The sequence below is a fragment of the Acanthopagrus latus genome, chromosome 22 (genome assembly GCF_904848185.1).
Source record: "Acanthopagrus latus isolate v.2019 chromosome 22, fAcaLat1.1, whole genome shotgun sequence".
In the NCBI taxonomy this organism is placed as follows: domain Eukaryota; kingdom Metazoa; phylum Chordata; class Actinopteri; order Spariformes; family Sparidae; genus Acanthopagrus; species Acanthopagrus latus.
The window spans coordinates 24,643,144-24,666,556 of record NC_051060.1 but is presented as its reverse complement, the minus strand read 5'-3'; the positions used below and the strand labels follow the sequence as shown (position 1 = coordinate 24,666,556).

Below are 23,413 nucleotides of genomic sequence, written 5' to 3'. Positions count from 1 at the left end.
GGTGTGGTGTCTTTGTGTTGATTCATACCAACGCTACAGATAAATTCATAACAGTAACAACACTCATATGTCAACAGATCCATCAGACCAACACCGACAAGTGCTGAGTCGAGACCAACAGGTGCAGGTGAAGGAACCATTCAAGACCAAAAGATCCTGTGGCAAGACGCACAAGTCTTCAGTCCTAAACTTTGTGTCTCAACACGGCTTTAACAAGTCGTATAAGTCTCTTTGACTTCAGTGTGAACAGATCTGCCACGATCACCTAAACATGACTCAGGACCAAAGAAAGATTTATCTGGCTGCGACTATTTTGATGGAACATACACACAAAAATCTGTCCGGTGTCGGTAAACATTTTCATCAGTTGCACTGATTCACCTGAAACTTAGGAATTATCATCATGTCTTGTTCTCTGTGATGTGATTTAGAAGAAGAACAGATACGTGCACCTTTATACCTGTAACAGTAATTTGCATCATGCATTAAGAAATGCAATTAAAATGCATCACTGACGGAGAATCTGTGAATAATTGACTGTGTCTCTGGATGGGGTTTTTTTCTGGGAGAGCACTATGAAAACCTGGAGCGGAGCGTGTTTTTGGACTGCAGACTTTACGCATCTATAAAAGCTGGATGGTTTTGCATTAAACAGATGACGATGTGATAAACGAGCGTGTTGAACTGTGTGCAGCTTACCGAGGATCTCCTTTGTTTGTGTTGGTGATGGCTGGATGCAGAACGGTCTGACTCCCCTCCATCTCCACCACACATTTTGTCTTTAGCTCTTTCTCTAGATTGGAAGATAAGTTAATGACGTTAACGAGAAAAGTGACAATAACATACTAACATGAAAAACAGGCATTTCCCTTCAGCACAGGACCAGTGACGGGTGAACTGGGCTTACAAGTAACTGTAATGTTCAGTTCAAGTAGTGAAACAGCACGTACACACTGATCGTCATGATAACTTTCCTCAGTTGTCACTGACACAACTGTCATCACAGGACAACAGGTGGCATACACAGTGTGTGTGTGTGTGTGTGTGTGTGTGTGTGTGTGTGTGTGTGTGTGTGTGTGTGTGTGTGTGTGTGCCAGCTCCTCGTGATCACAACATGGAGAGGCAGGAAGTAGTTTTATTAATGATGATTCATCCAGGACTCGCCTGTGCAAACATTACAACCAGCTCACTGCTCCATAAGCAGAATATGAGGAAAAGCAGGGTCGCGACTTCTCTTCCTCATTCCAGGCTGGAGGAGAAGCTCTCTGAAGGCGGAGACAGTCCTGACACTTCCTACTGGAGCAGCACTCATGACTTCTTCCACACTAAATGTCGAGACTGGAAGGTTTTCTGAAGTTTAAGGCAGCGTGTCAGCTGGCGCTTCAGCCCTGCTCAGCTGTTCAGTGAAAGTGAATCAAACATGTCACAGTACATTCATTATAGTCCCCGTTCTGTCAGGAAGTGATGTCACCGTCCACCATTTCCACTCCCACACCACTTCAGCCAAAACTTTTCCAAAGTGGGGCAAAATAGACCTTTTCAGAGCCTGACGGGGGAAAACAAACCCTGGAAAACACTGGAACGAAGCCACTATTGTTTGCTGAAAACTACAAATTAACCCAGACTTCACACACAGAGAGCGCTGCAGTGCTGATAAGTCCCTTTGGAACTGGGCAGAGTTGTAAAAAATAACAACAACCTTTGTTTGACCAGTGACAAACAGACTAATGAGTCACTGCTTGGTGCAAAACTTGTATCAGTGACTGTCACAAGGCTCGTGTGACGCTGCACTCACCTCTCCTGTTCATTGGTCGCACACGAACGGCGACCTTCACATTGGAGACATTCAGGCTGTTGTCGTCCATGGTGCCACCTGACCTGCACAACACACACAAGTCAAGACAGTTACCCTCTGTATTACAATAATAGAATAATAACAGAGCTTACAAACTGATTTGACAACCGAACAAAAGGCAATAAGACAATATTACAGAATAAGCACTCAACAAACACAAGGAAGTCCAGTCTAAGGTGAGTTAAAACAAGAAGGCAGAACACATAAAAGAAAACATAAAAAATCTAAATGAGTAACTACAAGTAAAGGAGTAAAAGTAATTAAAAATCACAGAAAAGGAAATTAAAAGGCAAGATAAATAAATTAAGTTTAATAAATTCTATGTACTTAAAAATGGCATGGAAGCTATTTAGAAAACTGCTGAATTTAGATTGAAAATATTCATTTAAAATAGAAGAAACAGTAAAATGTAATAAAAGGGGTGTGTCTTATTTGTCGACTTTAGTCATTCAATTCGGCGTTGGTTTGGAGTCACTAGGTCGCATGACATGTAAGCTACTGGAAAAAAGTGCTGAATTTTGATTAAAAATATTTATGTAACATACAAGAGGCAGTAACATGTAATAAAAATACATGTGATTTATTTGTATCATTTAGACATACAATTCGGCACTAGTTTGGAGTTAGTGAGCCACATAATATTTAAGCTATTAAAAAGAATGCCCAATTTTGCTAATAAGTACTCATATTAAATAGAAGAGAAAGTAAAATGTTATAAAAAGGGGTGTGTATTATTTGTCCCATTTAGTTATACAATTCGGCGTTGGTTTGGAGTCACTGGGCCACATGACACGTTAGCTACTGGACAGAAATGCTGCATGTTCATAATAAATATTGGTATAAAATAGAAGAAGCGGTAAAGTCCGATAAAAAGAGGCGTTCAGATCCCGAATTACACCTGAACGCAACCATGGATCTTGACACCGCAGATTCCTGGCGCTGAGAAACAACAAGTGTCCGTAAATGAGCAGTGAGACTCACAACAACACTCACACTTAAAGAAGCGTGTAAAAACAAAATAAATAAAGAAACGAGCTAAAAGCGGCTGAACATGTTGAGAAGAGCAGAGAACAAACCGTGTGAAAGACTGCGCAGTTGTTCCCCCGTCCGACGCACAGAGGCACCTTCAAGGAACACACGGCAGCTAGCCCGGGACGCTAACGAGAGCTGGAGCACAGCGAACACACACACGGGTCAAATGTTTTCATACTGGCCGCTGATCAACGTGACTGACCCCGGTACAGTGCGCCGGGTGACCCCGCCGGTGTGTGAACCCGCAGACACTTACGGCAGCACACGGTTCATTACCTGCGGCTCTGACACCTGTTGCATTTCCTGAAACTTCCCGCAGAGATCGGTCAAGCCATGTCAGCCTCGCAGCTCAAGGGATTTACTGCGAGGTTTAGTGAGTTCTCTCCAAGTTGCGCTCAGCTCGGCTCGGCTCGGCTCTCGCTGGGACGGTTTGCGAAGGGATCCAGCGCCATCGTGAGGATCCGTAGATACTGCATGTCTGTGCTTTTCGCTCAGAACAGTGGAAAAAACCCTAATATCCTCGTGTGAAACTAATAACACTGATATAAAAGCAGTAAAAAACATTCAGAGACTTTGGGAAATGGAAAGTTTAATCCAGGGGAGAAAATGAGCTTTTTACGCCGTTTTACGACAGTTTCGAGCGCCGTGCGGCAGACCGCCGTGTTCCGACGCAACGTGGAGTTGTTTACTATTTCTGACATCCTGTCGAGTGAAAAGAACTGATGTAAATCCCTCAAACCCGCATCCACCTGTTGGAAACTGGACTAGTGTGCCTAAAGAAGAAATGGGGAAGCCAAAGAAGAAGAGTGAGTGTCTGACAAAGTGTTTTAAAATGTCTAAAAATGGCTTTTCTGAACTGCTAATGCGCTTTGTAGCTTGTTGCTAATGCTAACTGCAAGCCTGTCTCCGTCTCATAAAACGATTACAGTGATGCAACTGAGTGTAAGAGCTGAATTATGTGTCTGGTTTGGTCCTATTATGGAAACACTAAAGAAATAACTCATCCCGTAATCGACCGCACTGTTGATAGACGTGTTATCACTAGGTCGCATGACATGAAAGGTACTGGAAAGAAAAACTGTAGAATTTCGATTAAAAGTATTCATGTAACATACAAGATGTCGTAAAAATTTAATAAAAAGATGTGTGTCTTATGGTGCCCGTGTAGAGATACAATTCGGCATTGGTTTGGAGTCACTGGGTCGCATGAAATGGAACTTTCGAAAAGAAATGCTGAATTTTGAGAGAAATATCTATATTAAATAGATGAAGCAGAAAAATGGTCACAAGTGGCGTGTCTTATTTGTCCCATTTATTTATACAGTTCGGCTTTGGTTTGAAATCTCTGGCTCACGTGACACGAAAGCTGTTGAGAAGAAATGCTGAATTTTCTTAATACATGTTCATACATTATAAAATGAACAGTAAAATCAATTAAAAAGATGTGTGTCCTATGTGTCCTGTGTAGTGATACAATTCGGCATTGATTTGGAGTCACTGGGTCACATGACATGGAGGCTTTTTGAAAAACAATGATCTATTCTTTAAAATATTATTTTTATAGTAAATGCATGACACACAGTCAAAACAAGTGTCTACATGAGATCAGTTTACTATTTTTTCTTTTTGATAACTTCACCACAGTGTGAAACTGGATATCTTCATTGCAGTACTCTGGAGACGTTGATGTATTTTTATTGATTATGGCTGTTTGTCAGGTGATCTCAGCCGGGCTGAGCTGATGATGATGACCATTGCTGATGTCATCAAGCAGCTGGTTGAAGCCCACGAAGACGGCAAAGACATCAACCTCAACAAGTACGTCTTCACCTGTAAAGACATTCAGCTCCTGGGAATCTGTTTTAATAATCTTCACACCACAGCCTCTCATTACAGTTACATGCAGTGTTTATGGATGGAAACTGATGTACTGATTGTATACTTGTCATCTCTATGCTTTATAAATGTACAAATGATTCAGAAGATGCTTTCTTATGTTTCGTCTGTGCTGTTTATTCTTCTACCTCTTCTCTGTTTTCAGAGTAAAGACAAAGACTTCAGCTAAATATGGACTTGAGGCTCAGCCTCGATTGGTTGATATCATCGCTGCTGTTCCTCCGCAGTACCGACGAGCTCTGGTGCCCAAACTGAAGGCCAAACCCATCCGCACTGCCAGTGGGGTACGTAGCACTCAAGTTCCCGTCTGACACGATACCAAAGGGTCAGCGGCTTAATGTTCAGCTCTGTCAGGCTGAAGTAATATCAGACTGGAAAATGTCGTAACAAGATGTAACTTTCCTGCAAGACGTGTTGTGTGTTGAGTTTTACAACATTTCATCGGCGTTTCTTGGATGAGTTGATTAAACAGAACAAAGTGTGACAGGATGAAAATGGATGTTGACCTGGTTTCTTACCCTGATTATTAGAAAACGTCACAGGGTGAAAGTTTCATCAGCTTTAGTTTGTATTTGCATTGATCTTAAAAAAAGATCAACTCCAATGTACTGAAGGAGACATGATTCAGTTTAGGGATGTTTGAACATTGGGGCCAGTAAAAGCTACATTATAACTAATTTATCAGTCAAAAAAATAACAAACTATTTAACTCTTCCGTCTCCATCACAGATCGCAGTTGTAGCTGTGATGTGCAAACCGCATCGATGTCCCCACATCAGCTTTACAGGCAACATCTGTGTGTAAGTGTGGCTTTGTTTTTGTTTTTTTGCAGATCATTCATTAAATTTTTTAAGATGAACTTTTTGACATGATCAATTTAAGATATGGCCAGAATATGTTAAATTATGGAATGTAAATACAAGTGAAAGGATGAAAAGCGGTAGAGTTCGATAGAAACCCTCAGGAGGGAATTTAGTTACCACTGAAGGTGTTTTTTATACTTTTTGTGACACAAATAGTTTTTTTCTTTATTTCGTTGGCAGCTACTGTCCTGGTGGACCCGACTCAGACTTTGAGTACTCCACACAGTCTTACACCGGCTATGAGGTAAGTTAGTTTCACTCTGCTGGGGTACTTAAACTGGCCACATTCACCACATGTTGGTTTAGAGGTGTTTTCTGGTGGAGATTGTATCTGAATAAAAAGTGCTTACTTCTCATTAAATCACCCCGACTGACGGTGACGTTACTTCTGAATATTACTCACTGTTACTGTAGCAGCTTTCATCTCAGCCTGTCACAATAACTACTTTTATTGTTGAGTGATTTATTGCCCTAAAAATAATTTCCAAAAACAACATCATCTTCATTTTGAGACCATTTTATGCCACTGATGATTTGATAGTATAACTGCATAATTATACAAGTGCACCCTCTTTCAAAGAGCCATGAACCTTTAACTCAAAAAGGAAAAACTGATTAAATTAAACATAACTAAAGAAATAGATTAAACAGACTCCTGGGCTCTGTGAACACACACTTCATGTGACCACAGCAGCTCAGCTGAATTGATTGAGGTGATGAACATTTATGAATAAGTCTGTAAGCGATATGAACGATAAGTGGATGATGTTACGTTTTGTATTTGTGTAGTTACTTTGTCATCACTTACAGTCAATATCCAGTTTCTCATGTCGTAGTAAAGTCGAGGCAACTTTGTTTTGTTGCTTTTAACTGACTTCCAGGACTTGAGGAGGATAAACTCTCATCATGATGTTTGTTTTCTTTTACACTGGTTTTGAATCACTGTCAACCTTCTTACTGACAGCCGACGTCCATGAGGGCGATCCGAGCACGTTATGACCCGTACCTGCAGACCAGACACCGGGTGGAGCAGGTCAGTGGAGCTCTGCAGTCTACACAGTGCTTTTAATGACTCCTGTACTTTGGTTGGTTTGGTTTAATTTTACCATTTCACAACAATAAATCGATTTGATCTGATGGCTTCACACATGTGTTTATATGGTTTCATGTTGCTGAACCTGCCGGATCCCCAAATCAGCTTCTGTGCCGTTGTAGTCGACTGCTGATAATATATTTAGCATTCAGTAATGAGTGTCATGGCTTTTACTCGCCTGCCAGGCCTTGACCCAAATTACACCATTATTTAGAATGATGGCCACATTAGTCTGACGCAGCGGAGCAAAGCCGTTCATTAATGCAACAGTTGATGTAAAAATCTGAGCTGTCGGATTCTGACTCGTCTTCTTCACTGAGTTTTTGCTATTGGAAGTTAGTTTTTGTGCAATTAAAGTAAAGTAAAATTCCAGTTTGTCCAGCAGAAGATATTACAACCAACTGTCATCACTTTGTCGTTCTTTGATTTACTTTGCTCTTTTTAACTTTTGTTGGAGCTATTCATTGTTTTGTATTATAATTTAAACATTTATTTATTTTGTTAATGTTCAGTTGAGCACAAGTCAGTTAATTAGTCTGATTACAACATTAGTAGCAGAGTTTTTGTGATTTTGAATATTTGATTAAGCTTTTGTTTTGAAGGCACTGGCACAGGTTAATCTATATATATGTGTGTGTATATATATATATATATATATATATATATATATATATATATATATATATATATATATATATATATATATATATATATATATATATATATATATATATATATATATATATATATATATATATATATATATGAGGAGGCAGGTGGTGGGAAGGGTTAGGGGCATTATTATTTAGAACAAATCTGCCACTACGACTTTACTCTCAATAACAGCCAGTAAAGTAGTAAAAGAAAGCCTCGTGTTTGTGTTTGTGTTTGTGTTTGTGTTTGTGTCGTGTGATGTGCAGCTGAAGCAGCTCGGTCACAGTGTGGACAAGGTGGAGTTCATCGTGATGGGCGGGACCTTCATGGCTCTGCCTGAGGAGTACAGAGATTACTTCATCAGGAACCTCCACGACGCTCTGTCAGGACACACGTCCAACAACGTGGCCGAGGCCGTCAGGTACAGAGCAGCTCCAACACCTGCGTCTCAGAACAGCGACGTATCATCCTTCAGACGCTTCTGTGACGTTTCATTTGTTGTGTTGTCTGAACAGAACAACCATGTGTCACTTTGGGCTCTGGGCAGCTGCGTCAGCGCTTCTGGCCGTTTCCAGAACTTTTAAGAAACCTGAAACAAATCAGTGGAGAAAATAATCAGCAGATAAATGAAAATAATGAACAGATATTGAAATAAGATTAGATTTAATTTCCTCTCTTTGACCAAACAAAAACAACCTGGGACAGTACAACAACATCATGGACAGGTGCTGTGACGTCCACAACGTCCAGGTGACAAACACTTTGTGTTCACTGAGCTTTCGCAGCACAACGTCTGAATGTACTGCAGGTTCACATGAGTGTTGGATCTCAACAGTCCATGTAATCTTACACAAAATAGTTCAAAATGAGCTTCAACCAACTACATCAGCAAAATCCAGCTTTTACAGTAATGCTTGAGTCATAATAATCTAATGCTCTCATATATATATAATAATACTACAGTCGCAGAGGGGCAGCGAGTGCTTTTACCTTTAATACTTCACATTTTCTTGTTATTCTTTCATACTGAACTCGTTCTGGTTCATTTTACTAGAGACAGATTATTCCTGCAGGTCAGATGTTGGTTATTTGTCGCTTCATCTCTTCTTGATCCTGGTGTTCTTTCTCTCTCTGATACAGACATGAGACATCATCGATCCTGACATGCTGTGACATTTTATATAGTATCTTTTGTCTTCTTTATAAAAAGTAATCTTATTCCTCCCGTGTTGTAAAATACACCTGCACAGTCATGTATGTTGAACAGTGTCCTCCAGCAGAGGGAGCTGTTCTACCATTTGTTGCATTTCATTACATTCATCTCCTGCAGGATGATTTTACAGTGAGTGACATCATCCAGATTTACTTAAATCATCTGGAAATAAAATATTTTAATAGATGAGGCATAAGGTGTTATTTTGCGAGGCAGTGTGGGCGATTTGAATTCATTTGTTTTTTGGCACAGTTAATCAATGAGTACCTGAGTACAGTTATATATATGTGTAAATATACATTTTTCTGAGAGTTGTATAATAGAGACGTCACCATCTACACGAGCATAAGACAACATTTTATTTGTTTCTTGTTTTGTCCACAAATAGATCATCAACAGAAGTTTGTGATCTTTTCTTGATAAATGACTTAAATGACGTCTGTCTGTCGTTTAATGTTCAGTCTTTTAATAATCCATGTTGAACAGCTTCAGCGTCTGTCTCCTCCTCTGTTCTCCTGCCAGCCTTCTCAGTTCTGAGTGTGTGATTGCACCATGTTGTTCTCAACATTCACACCAAACATCCTGCAGGAAGCTCGCGTGATGATCATCTCCGTATTTTAAAACTCTTGAATGAGCCGATTCACGACTCAGTAGGAACATTAGCCCGGCCGCCCTCTGTAATTCCCCCTCCGTTACTTCCATTGATTTCTCACTTACCGAGTTAGACCAGCTTTGAATGAAATTGGCCGATGCATCTGCTCAGTATGGATGAGTCGCAGCTTCTCAGATGACTTGGAAAAAGGACTGAAAGTCAGAGTAGAAATGGCCATTTGTTGAAGACGACACACAGACAATTTGACCAAATAATGGCTTTTTTCAGAGGGCTGAGGCTGTTTGTTTGTCTGATAAGACCTGAGAGACCCTGTGTGTGTGTGTGTGTGTGTGTGTGTGTGTGTGTGTGTGTGTGTGTGTGTGTGTGTGTGTGTGTGTGTGTGTGTGTGTGGACTGAATTCAGCCTGCTCTGCTATCAGCCTTCTTCGTTAAGATGCTGTGATTGGAGTAATGGTGGCGGCTTCTGCCCCATTTGTGCAGGAGGGGGGCACTTGGTTTGACAGGGGACAGCTCTTATCTCCACTTCCTTGTGTGTGTGTGTGTGTGTGTGTGTGTGTGTGTGTGTGTGTGTGTGTGTGTTTGTCTGCGTCTGAAAGAAGGCGAGCGTGCATGAAGCTCACGTCTGTGTTTCTCTCCGCGCTCGCTCGGCTCGTGATCTGATCACAGCGGCGTGATGCCTCCAGATAATCACCTGAGATAATAGACTTTTTATTGATTCATCTCACACAATCTGATCATCCTCTGTGGAGCATAAACTCCTGTAATTGGTGTAAATCAGCCAGCAGACTGTAAAAGATGGACATTTATTGCCAACAGATACAGAATCTGAGAGAATATGAGCCGGCGTGAGCAGAGCTGATGGTCACCGGAGCAGCTGTGTGGAGCCGATGACAGCCGGCGTCTGCTCGCCTGCTGCCGCTGATCAGTGACTCAAATAAGTTTAGAAGAAGCAAACTCAATACATGATGACGTTCAGTTATGACAGAAGTTCAGAATCTGTCTTGAGATGACATTTAAAGATAATAAAGTCACTGACACATGTTTTGTTTAAAGACTCGCAGCCTCTTCAGTCGACAGAGATGGATCGTAGTTTTCAATGAGCCGTTGACACTCAGCACGCAGGACCAGCTGGTTTATTATGGAGAAATATGTTTATGGAAAGATATTTTGTGCCCAGTGACAAAATGTACATGTACACAGGGTTAGAAACATGATCACAGACGAAACATATAAGCTCTAAATCTGCATTTTATATCTGATAAATATATAAACACATTTGTTTCAGGTTTCCTTTTTAAATATTATCTTGAGAGTCGACATTTCGCCCCTCGTTGCTTCTGATAACAATATCGGGGATTAAAAACTTCTGATATCTATATATCACCAAATATACTTGAAATAGTTTTGTATACATCCCTCAAATCAATGTACAAATGCTAATGCACCTTCTGATCGATCCTCACAAACTGAGTCATTTAAACGTATTTTATCTGTTGTTCTAAACAAACCGTCATCACCAGAGTCAGAGTGTATTAATAACTGAATCATTTAGGTGTTTAACCTGCTTCTGACACAAAGTCAACACTCATTAATGTCTCATTTGATATTTTTTTTCCACACAACAAACGTTTTCATTGTCATCATCTGTGTGCTTTGCTGCGTTACTGTATCCTTAATGTGAGGTTAGTGTTAACAGTCTAGATAATGAGCCGTGCAAACTCCCAGCATGCAAATTGATGTTGCTAAATGATCCCAGTACATAAAGCACTCCAACATCGGTTAGACTGAATAGTTCAATTAAATAAACCTTATTGCATCCGAGCAGGAATGATTTGAAGATATAATGAGTAAAATAAACAGTCGCTGACGGAGACGGTTTCCTCCTGCAGGTACTCTGAGCGCAGCAACACCAAGTGTGTGGGAATCACCATCGAGACGCGACCCGACTACTGCCTGAAGCGACACCTCAGCGACATGCTGGGCTACGGCTGCACCCGGCTGGAGATCGGAGTCCAGAGCGTGTACGAAGACGTGGCCCGGGACACCAACAGGTCAGCGGGTCGGGGTGGAGCGGCGGCGATAAGAAGGCAGACGTGATGTGACGCCGTGTGATGACGGATCGCTCAACCTTCAGGCTTTATAATCTAACTCTGCACATCTGTGTGTTTCCTCCAGAGGCCACACGGTGCGCGCTGTGTGCGAGTCTTTCCACCTGTCGAAGGACGCCGGCTTCAAAGTGGTCGCACACATGATGCCAGACCTGCCCAACGTGGGCATGGAGAGAGACGTGGAGCAGTTCATCGTAAGCATTTCACATTTATACAGAATTAGACTTTGAGCTGGTCGTGACCCACCACACGGCTGTCCAACAGGGTGATTGTAATTAAAAAGGATTTGTTTTTCTACAGTTGGAGTGGCTCGAGGGAAATTTCCTCAAATAAGTGTTATTATAATCAGGATATCTTGATTTGAATCATTTAATCATAATTTTAATTAGAAGCCACCGTTGCGTACCGTCATTGTCCCAGTGGAACAGAGTTGTGCTCCTAAAAAATGTAGTCGTGGTCGGTCGATGACGATATTTTCTTTAGATTTCTGTTTTTGAAAAATACTGAAATACTCCCGTCACCGCCCGCCGTGTCCCATCATCCCCGGAGTCATAGTCGCTGTAGATCTCCTCCATACTGTGTCCTCTGTCTCCACACTGATCTCAGGCAGTCTTGGAGTGGACAGAAGTGATCTATGGTAGCTGCCTGCAGCCAGGGAAGGCCAGCAGGCAGCAGCAGATGTTATACTGGTGATACGCTGCACCGCTTGTTTTAGGAGCTAACTTTGAATTCTGGCCATATTTTACAGACTAAACCTTTAAATCATAGCACAATAATATCAAAGACCAGGAAACATAACTTCAGGACGGCTCTCATTAATTTACCCAGAGTAAAGATGATGACTGTGATGAGATAACACGCAACTTTTATTTAACCAAAAGTAGGACCGAGTGCAGATATCGACAGAATATATGGAAAAATCAGATAATCAATCAGGTGAACATGGTGGAAACTAAACTGAAGACACACGGATGATAAATCAGAATAATGTAAGAAACATCGTTCAGGCTGGATGTAATTTCACAGATCTGATTTAAGGTTTAGCAGTTTGTGAAGTTTATAAACTGATTCTGATGACGGTTTACACGACTGATGATTCAGTCGTTAAGGTGCGATGATGAGAAACTCTGCTGGTGTGGAACAGGAAGCAAAACATAACTTCTTCCGGCTTCTTTTCGTTTTTAAATTCCAGGTAAGAAAATGTTGGAGGAGGATTGAGTAAAAGCTCCAGACGTAGAATAATACCAGTAAAGTTATGAACTGAGTTGATCGTTAAGTTTATTGTTTGTGACATTAGTAATCACGTCTCTTCCTTTGCTTGGCATCAGGACGCGTCATCGCCACTTACCTCACAGTGGTAAAGTAACATGTAGCATCTAAAGATAGAAACGGGAAAGTCGTGACAGTCTCAACTGTGATGTGACTCAAATCCCGTCAGATGTCTCTCAGCAGCAGCAGACTCACGTTACGGCTCTGATTGGAAACACGGCGGTGACACGGGGCTCCTGCCCGTCATGGCTGCCTGGAGGATGGAAATGATCCCTCAGTTTGAGGCTCATTTGGTTTATTTTTATGTCGATCAAACAGAAATCAAGTGATTGAAAACACAACGAAGGAAGAGAGAAGATGTTTCTAATTAGCTCAGGTGAGACTGACGCACCTCCCGTGACTCTTATCAAAATATGTCACTCATCATTTCAAAAGCAGCAACAGTCGTTCCTCCTCCGCCCGCTAACTGTTCTGGTCTTTATTTGTTTTATTGCTGTTTCTGATGACTGGCAGTGTGGAGCTGCACAGGGGTTTAGCATTACCACGGGGGCTGTACGCAGAGGTGAACAAGTCAAAACCTTGATTTTCTCTGTAATGAGCTCCGAATGAAACGAGAACAGACGACAGAAAGAGTCGGAGTGTGAAGTGGAAACAGCTCAGAGGGGCTCGCCGATGAAATTAGTGTATTTGACAGTTTTAAACGACTTTTATCTTTCAGTTATCGTCCTGTGTTCACACGTCAGGTCGGGCACTTTGTGGCAGTAAAGTTAAAAAGATTGTGTGACATTATTTTCTCTTTTGCTTTCTTGCTAGACGAAAGATGATGATAAACACTGTAAAAACTAAAAAAGTGTTGTCGTATACGTCCAATTTCTAGTAAAAAATATCTTAATGTAAGTCACAATCACCTAGAAACAAGTATTTCACTGCAGTAAATGGGACTTTTCACCTGTTCACCTGATTCCCAGTTTGGGGACTTTGGGTTTTTTAACTCTAACCCTTAAGACATGCAGAACGACCACAGAGCCACTGCTGCACTCATTATGAAAGAATATAGTCATATTTTATATCACATTAAACAGCAGAAGCTGGGCTCTAACATGTAACACTAACACTACTCAAATAAACAACTAAACATCAAACTTCGTGAATCACCCTAGAAAACTGGCTTGGGGCTTAATGGTTTATGTATGAAGATGTCACCAGGAGACGTTAGCTTAGCTTAGCATAAAGACTTGAAGTGGGGCAAACAGCTAGCCTAGCTCTGTCCAAACTGAAACACTGGCACAGAATAAAGATGACGTCAGTGGATAATATCTCTGTTATATGAACACATTACAGAGTGAAGCTGTCATTGCTCTCCGGTGGACAGACCACCTGATGTTTTTCCTGATTTACCTGCACCACACCTTTGTGGACTGCAGTGTGTTGTTAGTTGTGGGTGGACGCAGGCTGATGCAGCTACAACACCCGACCGCTGAACGATCTATCGGTGAGGCCAGAATTAAAAAACATTATCTGGTGATCATCGAGGGGCAGGAGCGACAGAATGGAAGTGTAACGAGCCGAGACGCCGCAGAGTGCCGACCACACGTCAGGTGTGATTCACAGTTGTGTTGTTTGCTCATCAAAAGAAGATTTAGCCCTCAAGTCTTATTGGTTATTTTTGTGTGTTGTTGTTGTCGGCGCCGCCTGAGGAGAGACGGGTTGAATTGTGCAGTGATGAAGGTGTTCAGGACGCCGCTGATCTGCTGAACATCAGCAGCTCTGACTGCTTCATTTGCTACAGAAAATAAATGTGTGCTGTGGAGGAAGTGTGTGTGTCCTCCTGCAGATTTGTGATATTACCTCCGTGTGTGTGTGTGTGTGTGTGTGTGTGTGTGATGGTAATGTGGAGGGCAGCAGGTCGGCACAGTGAGAGGAAGCTGGCTAAATGTGCGTTCGGCCCTCAGAGTCACTGTCTTTGCTTTTCCTGTAACGCTTCCTTCCTCCGTCACACCTCCTCCCCTCCCTGCGTTTTATTCCCTTCTTTGTCTCTGCTGTCTTTTCTCTCCCGGCAAACCGTCTCAATAATTTCTCCCTCCTGTCTCCATGTTTGCTTGTCTCGCCTCCTTCATGCTTGAGTCGTGTCTCTATTATCTTTCACTTTATCTTTTTCCCTTCTCTTTCGTCTCCGATCGTAACTTTTCGCTCGCCACTTCTCTTCTGTCAGACGGTCTTTCTTCTTCCAGTCCTTCCTGTCACCGTCTCCCTCTCAGCCTCCCTCCCCCCTCCTTCCTTCCTCTCTTATCTCATGTTCGGATGATACAGCTCGTGCTCCCCCATCGCTCCCCCTCATCATATCTAATCTTCTGTATCATGATTCATGCGGGTGAGTTGGGGGGATATGCAGGTTCTTAAACATCTTCACTCCAGGATCCAAACTAAGCAGCTGTGGATTTTTTTTTTCCTGGGATCCATAAAAAATTCAATGCCACACTTTGAACACAGGGTGCGTCTATAAAGGAAGTCAGGAAGAGGATGCAGTGGGAAATATCAGAGGAGGTTTTTAATTGGACCTCAGAATCTTTAATATTCTGAACAAGTCCAGGAGGTTACAGGTACCTGTGGAGGTCTGATCACCTGTATAGATACAGAGGTGTGACTTAATGAGTGGGTGCTGATTCTGTTAGTATCACAGATGAGATGCAACATGAGTCTGTGCTGGTGATGCACGAAGAAGGTTAGTAATGTGAAGAAGAAGAGGAAGGAGGAGAAATCAATATTACATAGTTGGATTTGCAGATGATCTATAAAGAAGGAAATACACGTAAGATCATCAGACATCAAGGATACAAACGTGTGTTCTGTCGAGGGAAACGAGAATTACAACAATGTTAGTTGTTTTGTTGTCGACAGCGCGCCTCCTTTTTACCTCCATCCTCACTTTAACTTTACTAAACATAAAAAACTGAATGATATTGTAAACTTTACGTGATGACCGACAGTAAGAAGATAATTGGGTAAACTGACCAATCAGAGGCTTCTGCTGTGATAACGTTTGTCTTCTGCACGAGACTGAATTATTTCGATAAGGTAGCAAATGTTTCTGTTTCTTTATTTTTAGTTTGAATAAGGCTCCCACCAGGTAATTAATAATTACACCTGTCCTAATCGATATTGCTGTAATGACGAAGGGTCAAAAGACAAATTGTCAGCTCCTCACTGTCGTCGGCCTCATCAGCATCATTCTCAGCAACAAAAGCCCAGATAGATCCAGCTGAGCTACCCGACGGCACCAGACAGCAGACTGACTCGCTGGTGAACCGGATATTTCCCACAGGAGTTGTTAGAGACCAGAAAGCTAAAAGGAGAGAGAACATCGGACTTTCAATTCATCTGGTGTCCAGAAAAACAAGTTGAAATGGTTGTTTAACGAAAGGCAACACACAGACGTATCAACTCTTAAAGACGATGAAACGTCGGTGTTGTGCTTGTTGCACTGCCGCCCCAAAAAATCAGCCACTGCAGCAAAATAAGATGAGAAGATTTTAACATTTAGGTTTAAGTTTGATGAAGTGTGACGTATAATCAGACTTCTGCAGGTGGAAACATGTTCAAAGTTCCTGTTTACAGCTTTATTAACTGGTAGGTTGAAATATGAATTTGACTTTGGGACACAGAATGAGTGGGAACACATAGTTTGGATTAATACTAATATTAAAGATGATATAATAATAATAAAGATAAAGATCTATATATGGGGGGTTAAAGGGCAATAATTTGTTGGTAGGATGAAAATGTGGGTCTGAATATTTGTTATCTTGAGTCTGAGTTTAATACGCGCTCACGCTGCCCTGTGACCCGTCAACGGATTAAGAAGGAAAAGTGTGAAATGAACGAATGAAGGAAAATTCCAGCACATAGATTGTGTTTGGCTGCAGATCGTGTATAATATACATGATGAAGACGGGAAGCAAATGCTGCAAACATGATGCAAACAGCAGCGCGGCTTCAAACAATGTCCGTGAAAATGAGAAATAACAGTTCCTTCAGGCCGTCTGGGTGCGCGGCTCTTCTGGGAGCAGGAATCTCTTTATTTATTTTTATTTTGTGTCTGTTTGTATTCATCATATTTATTCAATCATGCGTCTCTTTTGATCCGTCATCTGTTTGCTTGCGTTTTCCCGGTCAGCCTTGACGAAAGACGAGTTGAGGAGCGCAGTGCGCTGAGGGCAGCAGGAGAGCGCTGCATCCTCCTCGCGTCTATCGTGGCCGTCCTGATAATGAAATTCGATTACAACTTCCTCCCAGCCGGAGATCCTCTCGCACTTATCTCTCTTGTACAGAGGCGTCCTTAACAGGGCTGCTCTCCACCGGCCAACAGGAGCTCTGATATGGCATCCAAAAATGGTAGAAGGTGCAAATTTGGCATATAGTCTGCTTCTTTTTTTTAAGCAATGTTACGTTGTGGGATCGACTCCCCTCCTCCCTGCCTGCAGGTTTGGTGCCGGGCCGTGTGGGACGTGTCCTCCTGTGATTATGAGCTGTGACGAGAGGCAGATTGTGAGATACTGATAATGTGGCCTATTTTAGAATGTGCCTCCGTTCCACATCTTCACGGTTTTGATCATGATATTCAGCTCAGGGGGGAAGAAGGAGGAGGACGACTGGAAATCCTGCTGATTCCCTTCACTGCACTGAACTAGACACCAGAAAATGTTGCATGGAGCGCTGCTGATATCTGCTGTCTTCAGGTTCAGTCAGTGCTTTTACAAATGGACCTGTTTTATTTGTGGTTCTGACACTGATGCTGTCATCGATGCTGCCCGGGCGTGTGAGGAACGACAGCCGGGCAGCTTGTGACATGACTGAAGTAAACAGGCGTTCACTTTTAAATTACATTCTCTTTTTCCCACTTTTACCGACATTTAAAGAAGTTTAACATCTGTCCTGCTCAGCAGTCACATCACTGTGTGTCAGACTGTAACGGTGTCTGTTCTGTTTTACAGGAACAGTTCAGACACATTTAAAATCATCAGTCATCATCTTGTCGGCTCTGCGGTGAGAGAACGACTCCTGTAGAACACAGATCAGCTGTGGAGCTTCACAGTGAATCAGTGTTGCAGCGTTCTCCTAAACAGCTGCAGCAGACGGGAACTATGGGGGGAAACTGTCGATCTGGAAGCCTTCAGATCCAAAACTGTAACTGAGAAGACATTATTTACACCTTCTATGTGCGGTGAAGTTTGTGCGTTCACCCTGAGTTAACCCTGTTTTTTACATTTTAAAAGTCCTCATCTGCTTCAGTTTGTTCAGGTAATGTGTGAATGCTGTTGTGGACTAAGAACTTCACCCCACTTTCCATAGAAATGGGTGTGAATAGATATCCAGACCAGGCGTGGTTGTCGAAGAAAGAGAAGGCTGATTAATAAGATTCAGAGACGCTGGTTTGTGACGTGGATCTCTGTGTCCTGCAGGAGTTCTTTGAGAATCCGGCGTTCAGGCCGGACGGTTTGAAGCTGTACCCGACGCTGGTGATCCGAGGCACGGGTCTGTACGAACTGTGGAAGACGGGCCGGTACAAGAGCTACACGCCCAGCGCCCTGGTGGACCTGGTGGCCCGAATCCTTGCACTGGTGCCGCCGTGGACCCGAGTGTACCGCGTGCAGAGGTGAGATGATGAATGGATCCTGCTCTCTGCTCTCCAGCTCTGATACAACTGATGCTGAAGCAGCAGCTGCGTTAACCTCTTGATTTAAAAACAACAGCAGTCGCTTCTCTCGCTGGTTGTCTCATCCTGTAGCTGCAGTTTGTAGCTGTCAGTAATTCAACCTGGCACATGGCAGATTTGATTAAATCATCTCACAAATTCAGCTGTTAATTCAGTTTCGGCTCTAAAAGCTGTTAAATTATTCCAGAAGAAGTTGAAACAGTTTCTTCCACGTTTCCTTGAAGTGACCACACATTCACAGTGATTTCTCATGTTGGGACTTTAGAATATAAAAGTTTGAATAAATAAGCAGTAAGTTAGCTGAAAAATCTGTCAGATTATTATTTAGTTTGTTTGGTGTGATGTGAGCTTCCTGTGCAGTGTAGAAAGCCCTCGGCTCGTCTCCGACCGACACCGACAGTTCCTCTCACTCAGTTTCCTCTCGAGAGCTTTTCACAGCTGCTGAGACACTTCGAGTCAGGAACAAACATTCAACTCTTCTTGCATCATTTTGTGTTCTCACACGTCTCTCCCCGCTTCCTGTTTTTGTACCCTCTATCAGGGACATCCCCATGCCCCTGGTGAGCTCCGGAGTGGAGCACGGCAACCTGAGAGAGTTGGCTCTGGCCCGGATGAAGGACATGGGCACTGAGGTGAGACTTCGTATTAGACTGAGAACCACCGTGTCAGCTTATTTCCAGCGAGGAAGCTAATAGACTTTCCCAGCTGGGATGCGATCCAAACGGGCAGCGCAGGACAAATGCTGACTGAAGAATCTGCATACGCTGCTATGATCGAGTCAGATGACAGATTAAAGAACCTGCCACGTACAGTTAAGGACTGTTGGAGTGGAGGATGGAGCGCCCTCCCTCCCTCGCCTCACACATTTATTGAATTTATGGAGAAAGTCGATGGAGTAGAATTCATCCAGCATGAAAACAGCAGGCGGGTGCGTCTGACAGCCTCAGCATTCAGGACATGAGGCAGAAGACCACCTGACAGCTTCCATCACAGCAGCCTCAGGATGAAAAGACCAATCAGGAGACACCTGTGGGGTCGAGAGCCTTCTGACCGTCAGGCTGAAATAACATCAGGGGCAGATTCTGCTCTTCTCCCGCTCGTCTACTCTGTTCTCACTGCAGTTTTATCACATGATTCATTATTGAAGACGGCATCCGGGATCACTTGTGAAGTCTCTTTTACAGACAGAGACTTTGTTTTTGTTCTGAGCCGCCGCAGAGATGTTTTAATCTAATATTCTCCAAACTGCATCCTGTGCAGAGTTCAATGTATTCAACCTCGTTTTCCACCAAGTTTTCAAAACTTTTCCAACCCGCGCAGCGTTCACAAATAGTGTTTATAAGGAGCTGCAGTTCATCAACATAAATGAAAGATTTTAAAGTAATGATCTTTATGATTTCAGCCCTGAGATGAATTATCTCCAGCAGGTGCAGAGTGATATTACAGGCAGACGTCTGAGGGCAGCGAGCGTCTCGATCCTGTTACACTGCAGCTAAACAGTCTGATTTCATTCTGCACACGGTGCAGCTGCGTACAGACACCAGCAGGACTCGGTGGTCTGAGCAGGTGGAGGTGTGACGGCTGTCACCTGCAGCTTTTCATCTGACAGCCCAACATGGCTGCTCCTGAATGTTTCATCACTGCCCGACAGTTTTCATCTCATGTTGTTCTATAGAAGCATTTTAGACCGTCACGTCAGCACTGACGTCAGTGTCTCCTGTGGCTGTTTCACTTTCACTGTGTTTAATGGAGGCAGCTGCAGTTAATCCAGCTGAACAGGTGAATAACTTGCTGTGGTGGCGGACCCTGCCGCTAACAGTGAAAACTACTGTTGAGACATATTTACAGAATTAAAACAGGCTGACTGGCCGGTGACAGTACATGGAAGTAAAATGCGGTTTAGTTTCTTGAAAATCTAAACAAACAGAAGTAATGTTGTAAGTTCGCTGCATGTTTTATACTTTAAACTGACTTTGAATTAACGTAAACATTGGATTCTTCAGGATGAAGATTTCTGAGCTGGTTTGATAAGTTTGTGTGTTTGTCTGTGCAGTGTCGAGACGTGAGGACCAGAGAAGTCGGCATTCAGGAGATCCACCACAAAGTCAGACCGTACCAGGTAACAGACGGCGTCCTGGAGTCGTATCGCTCTGCACTCTGATCGTCCTTAAAGAAGGCTTCTAGTTGTCAAACACTGACGGACGTGTTTGTCCTCAGGTGGAGCTGGTGCGGAGGGACTACACGGCCAACGGCGGCTGGGAGACCTTCCTCTCCTACGAGGACCCTGAGCAGGACATCCTGATCGGCCTGCTGCGTCTGCGTCGCTGCTCTCCTCAGTCCTTCCGGGCGGAGCTGAAAGGAGGCGTGTCCATCGTCCGCGAGCTGCACGTTTACGGAAGCGTCGTCCCCGTCAGCAGCCGAGACCCCAGCAAGTTCCAGCATCAGGTGGTCACACCGTCAGACACATGACGTCTTTATCTGAACACTTAGACACCCGACCAGCTGTGAATCTGATTGTTTTCTCTCCGACTCTGTTAGACATCACTGCCAGCCTGCGTTTTCTCAGAGAACAGAAAAAAAAGGCTGAGATTATCTATAAAATCAGGCAAACGTGCTCTGAGAACTGATTTCTCAAAGTTAAACTCATAATCGCTCCTTTCGCTGCTTCTCATTTAGGGTTTTGGGATGATGCTGATGGAGGAGGCGGAGAGAATCGCCAGAGATGAACACGGCTCACACAAATTGGCTGTTATCTCAGGTGAGGCACGAAACAACATCATTCATCCTCTGCTTACACGTCCAAATCAAATATCTATTTCAGACAGAAATCAGAGGTTTGATGATTGAAGAACACACTCTCAGCCGCTCTCATGACTCTGAAGTGGCAGATTCGGTCACAGTGGGGCACGACGACTTCAGTTTAATAAATCAGGAGAGAAATCCTCCAGGAAGTCATTTAGCTGTGGATGTGAACACACAGCAGCCAGAGGCACACAGTGTTAGCAGAGGTGAATTAGTACGATGATGATGATGATGATGATGGAGGCAGAAAGATAGTTTTTGAAGCTGTGTATATAATTTCCTCATGATGATGCTATTTCAGTCTTAATTCTACTGTATCTGTTGCTGTGAATGGTCACATCATGTCCTGCTGAGTGCCAGCAGCGTCTCAAACATAAAACATAAAACATAAAACAGCACTCCTGCTGAGAGGATTTTTACGAGCTGTGGTAAAAGAACGCTCCACGCAAACCAGCAGAACAAGTTATCATGGACCCGACCGGTGTGTGAAGCTGTGTGTGGTTAGTGTGTAGTTCCACCAGTGCAAACACTCATTGTTTGTGTTGAATTAATGTTAGAATTAGATTTGCTTATTCACAATTTTAAGCATCATTCCGCTCGTGTCGTGTTGCTGCTCCAAGTCTTTACTCAGTGGACCGACCGGTTCTGACCAAAGACCAGAATGTGAAGTTGAAGTTGCACTTGTGTGGTTTTGATTCACGGAACACTTTGTCATCTTCTCTGCTGTGTTTCACAGGTGTAGGAACGAGGAACTACTACAGGAAGATGGGCTACGAGTTGGAAGGACCATACATGGTGAAGGACCTGTATGAACCCAGAAATGACTGAACCTGGTCCGTGTCACATCTGGACAGCAGCTGCATCGGCACACGTTTTTTTATTTATCAAGACACTGTTCTGGGGACAGTTTCTGCAGTTCATTCAGTGGAACGTGTTCTTTGTTTCCAGCGTCGGAGGAGATGATAGTTGGGGTTCTCCTCACAGTTCCTGCTTTTATCTAGTGCTGTCGGGGAAATGCTGTTGTAACTCCTCCCACTTCCTGTAGGTGAGCAGAAGGTGTGAGAGGGCGTACGGAGTGAAGTCACTCGGGAAGAAGCCGGAGAATCTCGTGGACGCAGTTTTGAGTCCAGTTTTAGAAGCAAACATTTTTCTGACGCGTTAAAAGAAAAGTACAGTTTCAGTCCAGTCTGCCCACTAACAATAGCATGTTAGCATTTTTAGCTTCCCACATCTGGGTACCACCGAAGCCTTTCCAGGGAACTCTGTGTACTGATTCAGAAGCGAGAGCGATCCTGCCGAAACGTTTTTATTGTGTTGCATGTCTAGGTGTCTCTAAATAATTTGTAATGTGTTCGTCCGGGATGAGAAACCTGCTCAGCATCACGCTCCCAGTTAATCATGTTTATGCCGCAATTAAATAGAAACCCCATTACGAGCCAAGTATTCATTAATGGTTGGCAGTGGATGAATGAGCAGTGGGGAAGCGTCCTCGCTGGGCAGCCGTTGTGTAATTGCTCAATTTTGATTTATAGGGCAGGAAATTGAATATTAGCGTTACATAAATTGCTTTTTAAAGCCCCACAGTTAATCCTGTTTCTTGTTTTTCTGTCATGCATTCTTAGGCGTCCTGTATTCTGGTTGATTCCAGATGTTGTGCCCATCACTTGACCATTTTTGTCTCAGAATAAAGTCTATTTCAGAGTGTTTGCGTCCTGCTTTGTGAGAGACGTTCTCAATTCTACAGAAAGATATTTCAATGATTAAACCTCTGAATGAGAGAATAGCCAAAAAGGTCAAATCATAAGAGAGGCTGCTGTAATGTACTGCCCAATGTCAAGGGTGTCAGCCCCATCAGCAGACCCCTGATGATTGCCCTATGAGACTGTTTCACTGGCTCATTTGATAAAGCTTTTCCAATTATGTCCTCATCCGTTACCTGTCCTTTCAGCGCTGACTGAATGCCGTGTTCAGCCGCACTGTTCCTGGAAAGACTTTGTCATTTGAGAAATAGCGAGCAATAAAGCGTCAGAGGCTCATGCGACGACCTCATGTCTCATATAGATTTCCAACCGCACGGGAGCGATTGAAGCTGAGCGGCCATGCGTAATTTCCTGGATGCGGCCGCCGTGTCGTGACTCTGCCGAGCTGCGCTGTGTGTTGGTGTTGCAGTCCTGACGCATTGAGGAATAGGCCACAATCAGGCTTTCTCTCCACGCCTGCTCACTCCCGCTATCAGTTGTGAAATCTGAAAGGACTTTTCCCTGCGCTCACACTGGCGGGCTGATTCGTGCTGTAGAGGAAGC

General features: G+C 43.2%; 2 protein-coding genes across 13 annotated transcripts in view; one reads left to right on the top strand and one right to left on the bottom strand.

Annotated features, from left to right (window-relative positions):
• Positions 1 to 3,309, bottom strand: part of LOC119012727 (kinesin-like protein KIF13B) — a 32,242-nt gene extending 28,933 nt beyond the window's left edge. For 3 of the 11 annotated variants that reach the window (XM_037086795.1, XM_037086791.1, XM_037086796.1), the window contains exons 1-3: positions 2,932 to 3,225; positions 1,796 to 1,878; positions 700 to 793 (exon numbers count right to left, since the gene is read on the bottom strand). In XM_037086795.1, coding sequence (XP_036942690.1) covers positions 700 to 793; positions 1,796 to 1,865 — 164 coding nt within the window. In that variant the 5' untranslated portion in view covers positions 1,866 to 1,878; positions 2,932 to 3,225. Of the gene's footprint in view, positions 1 to 699; positions 794 to 1,795; positions 1,879 to 2,931 lie in introns of all 11 variants that reach the window. The other 8 variants (XM_037086790.1, XM_037086793.1, XM_037086794.1 and 5 more) reach the window with 6 other exon arrangements.
• A 213-nt stretch (positions 3,310 to 3,522) lies between these two features.
• elp3 (elongator acetyltransferase complex subunit 3) lies at positions 3,523 to 22,819 on the top strand. Of its 2 annotated transcripts, XM_037086888.1 has the most exons (15): positions 3,523 to 3,693; positions 4,606 to 4,705; positions 4,929 to 5,067; positions 5,513 to 5,583; positions 5,827 to 5,890; positions 6,611 to 6,679; positions 7,660 to 7,814; positions 11,108 to 11,269; positions 11,394 to 11,520; positions 18,055 to 18,248; positions 18,850 to 18,940; positions 20,362 to 20,427; positions 20,526 to 20,753; positions 20,985 to 21,066; positions 21,847 to 22,819. In XM_037086888.1, the coding sequence occupies exons 1-15, from the start codon at positions 3,672 to 3,674 to the stop codon at positions 21,936 to 21,938; spliced, it is 1,662 nt and encodes a 553-aa protein (XP_036942783.1). In that variant the 5' UTR covers positions 3,523 to 3,671; the 3' UTR covers positions 21,939 to 22,819. The 2 variants fall into 2 exon arrangements, with proteins under 2 accessions (XP_036942783.1, XP_036942784.1); XM_037086889.1 differs by lacking the exons at positions 18,055 to 18,248; positions 18,850 to 18,940 and having other exon boundaries at positions 21,847 to 21,977.
• The last annotated feature ends 594 nt before the right edge of the window (positions 22,820 to 23,413 follow it).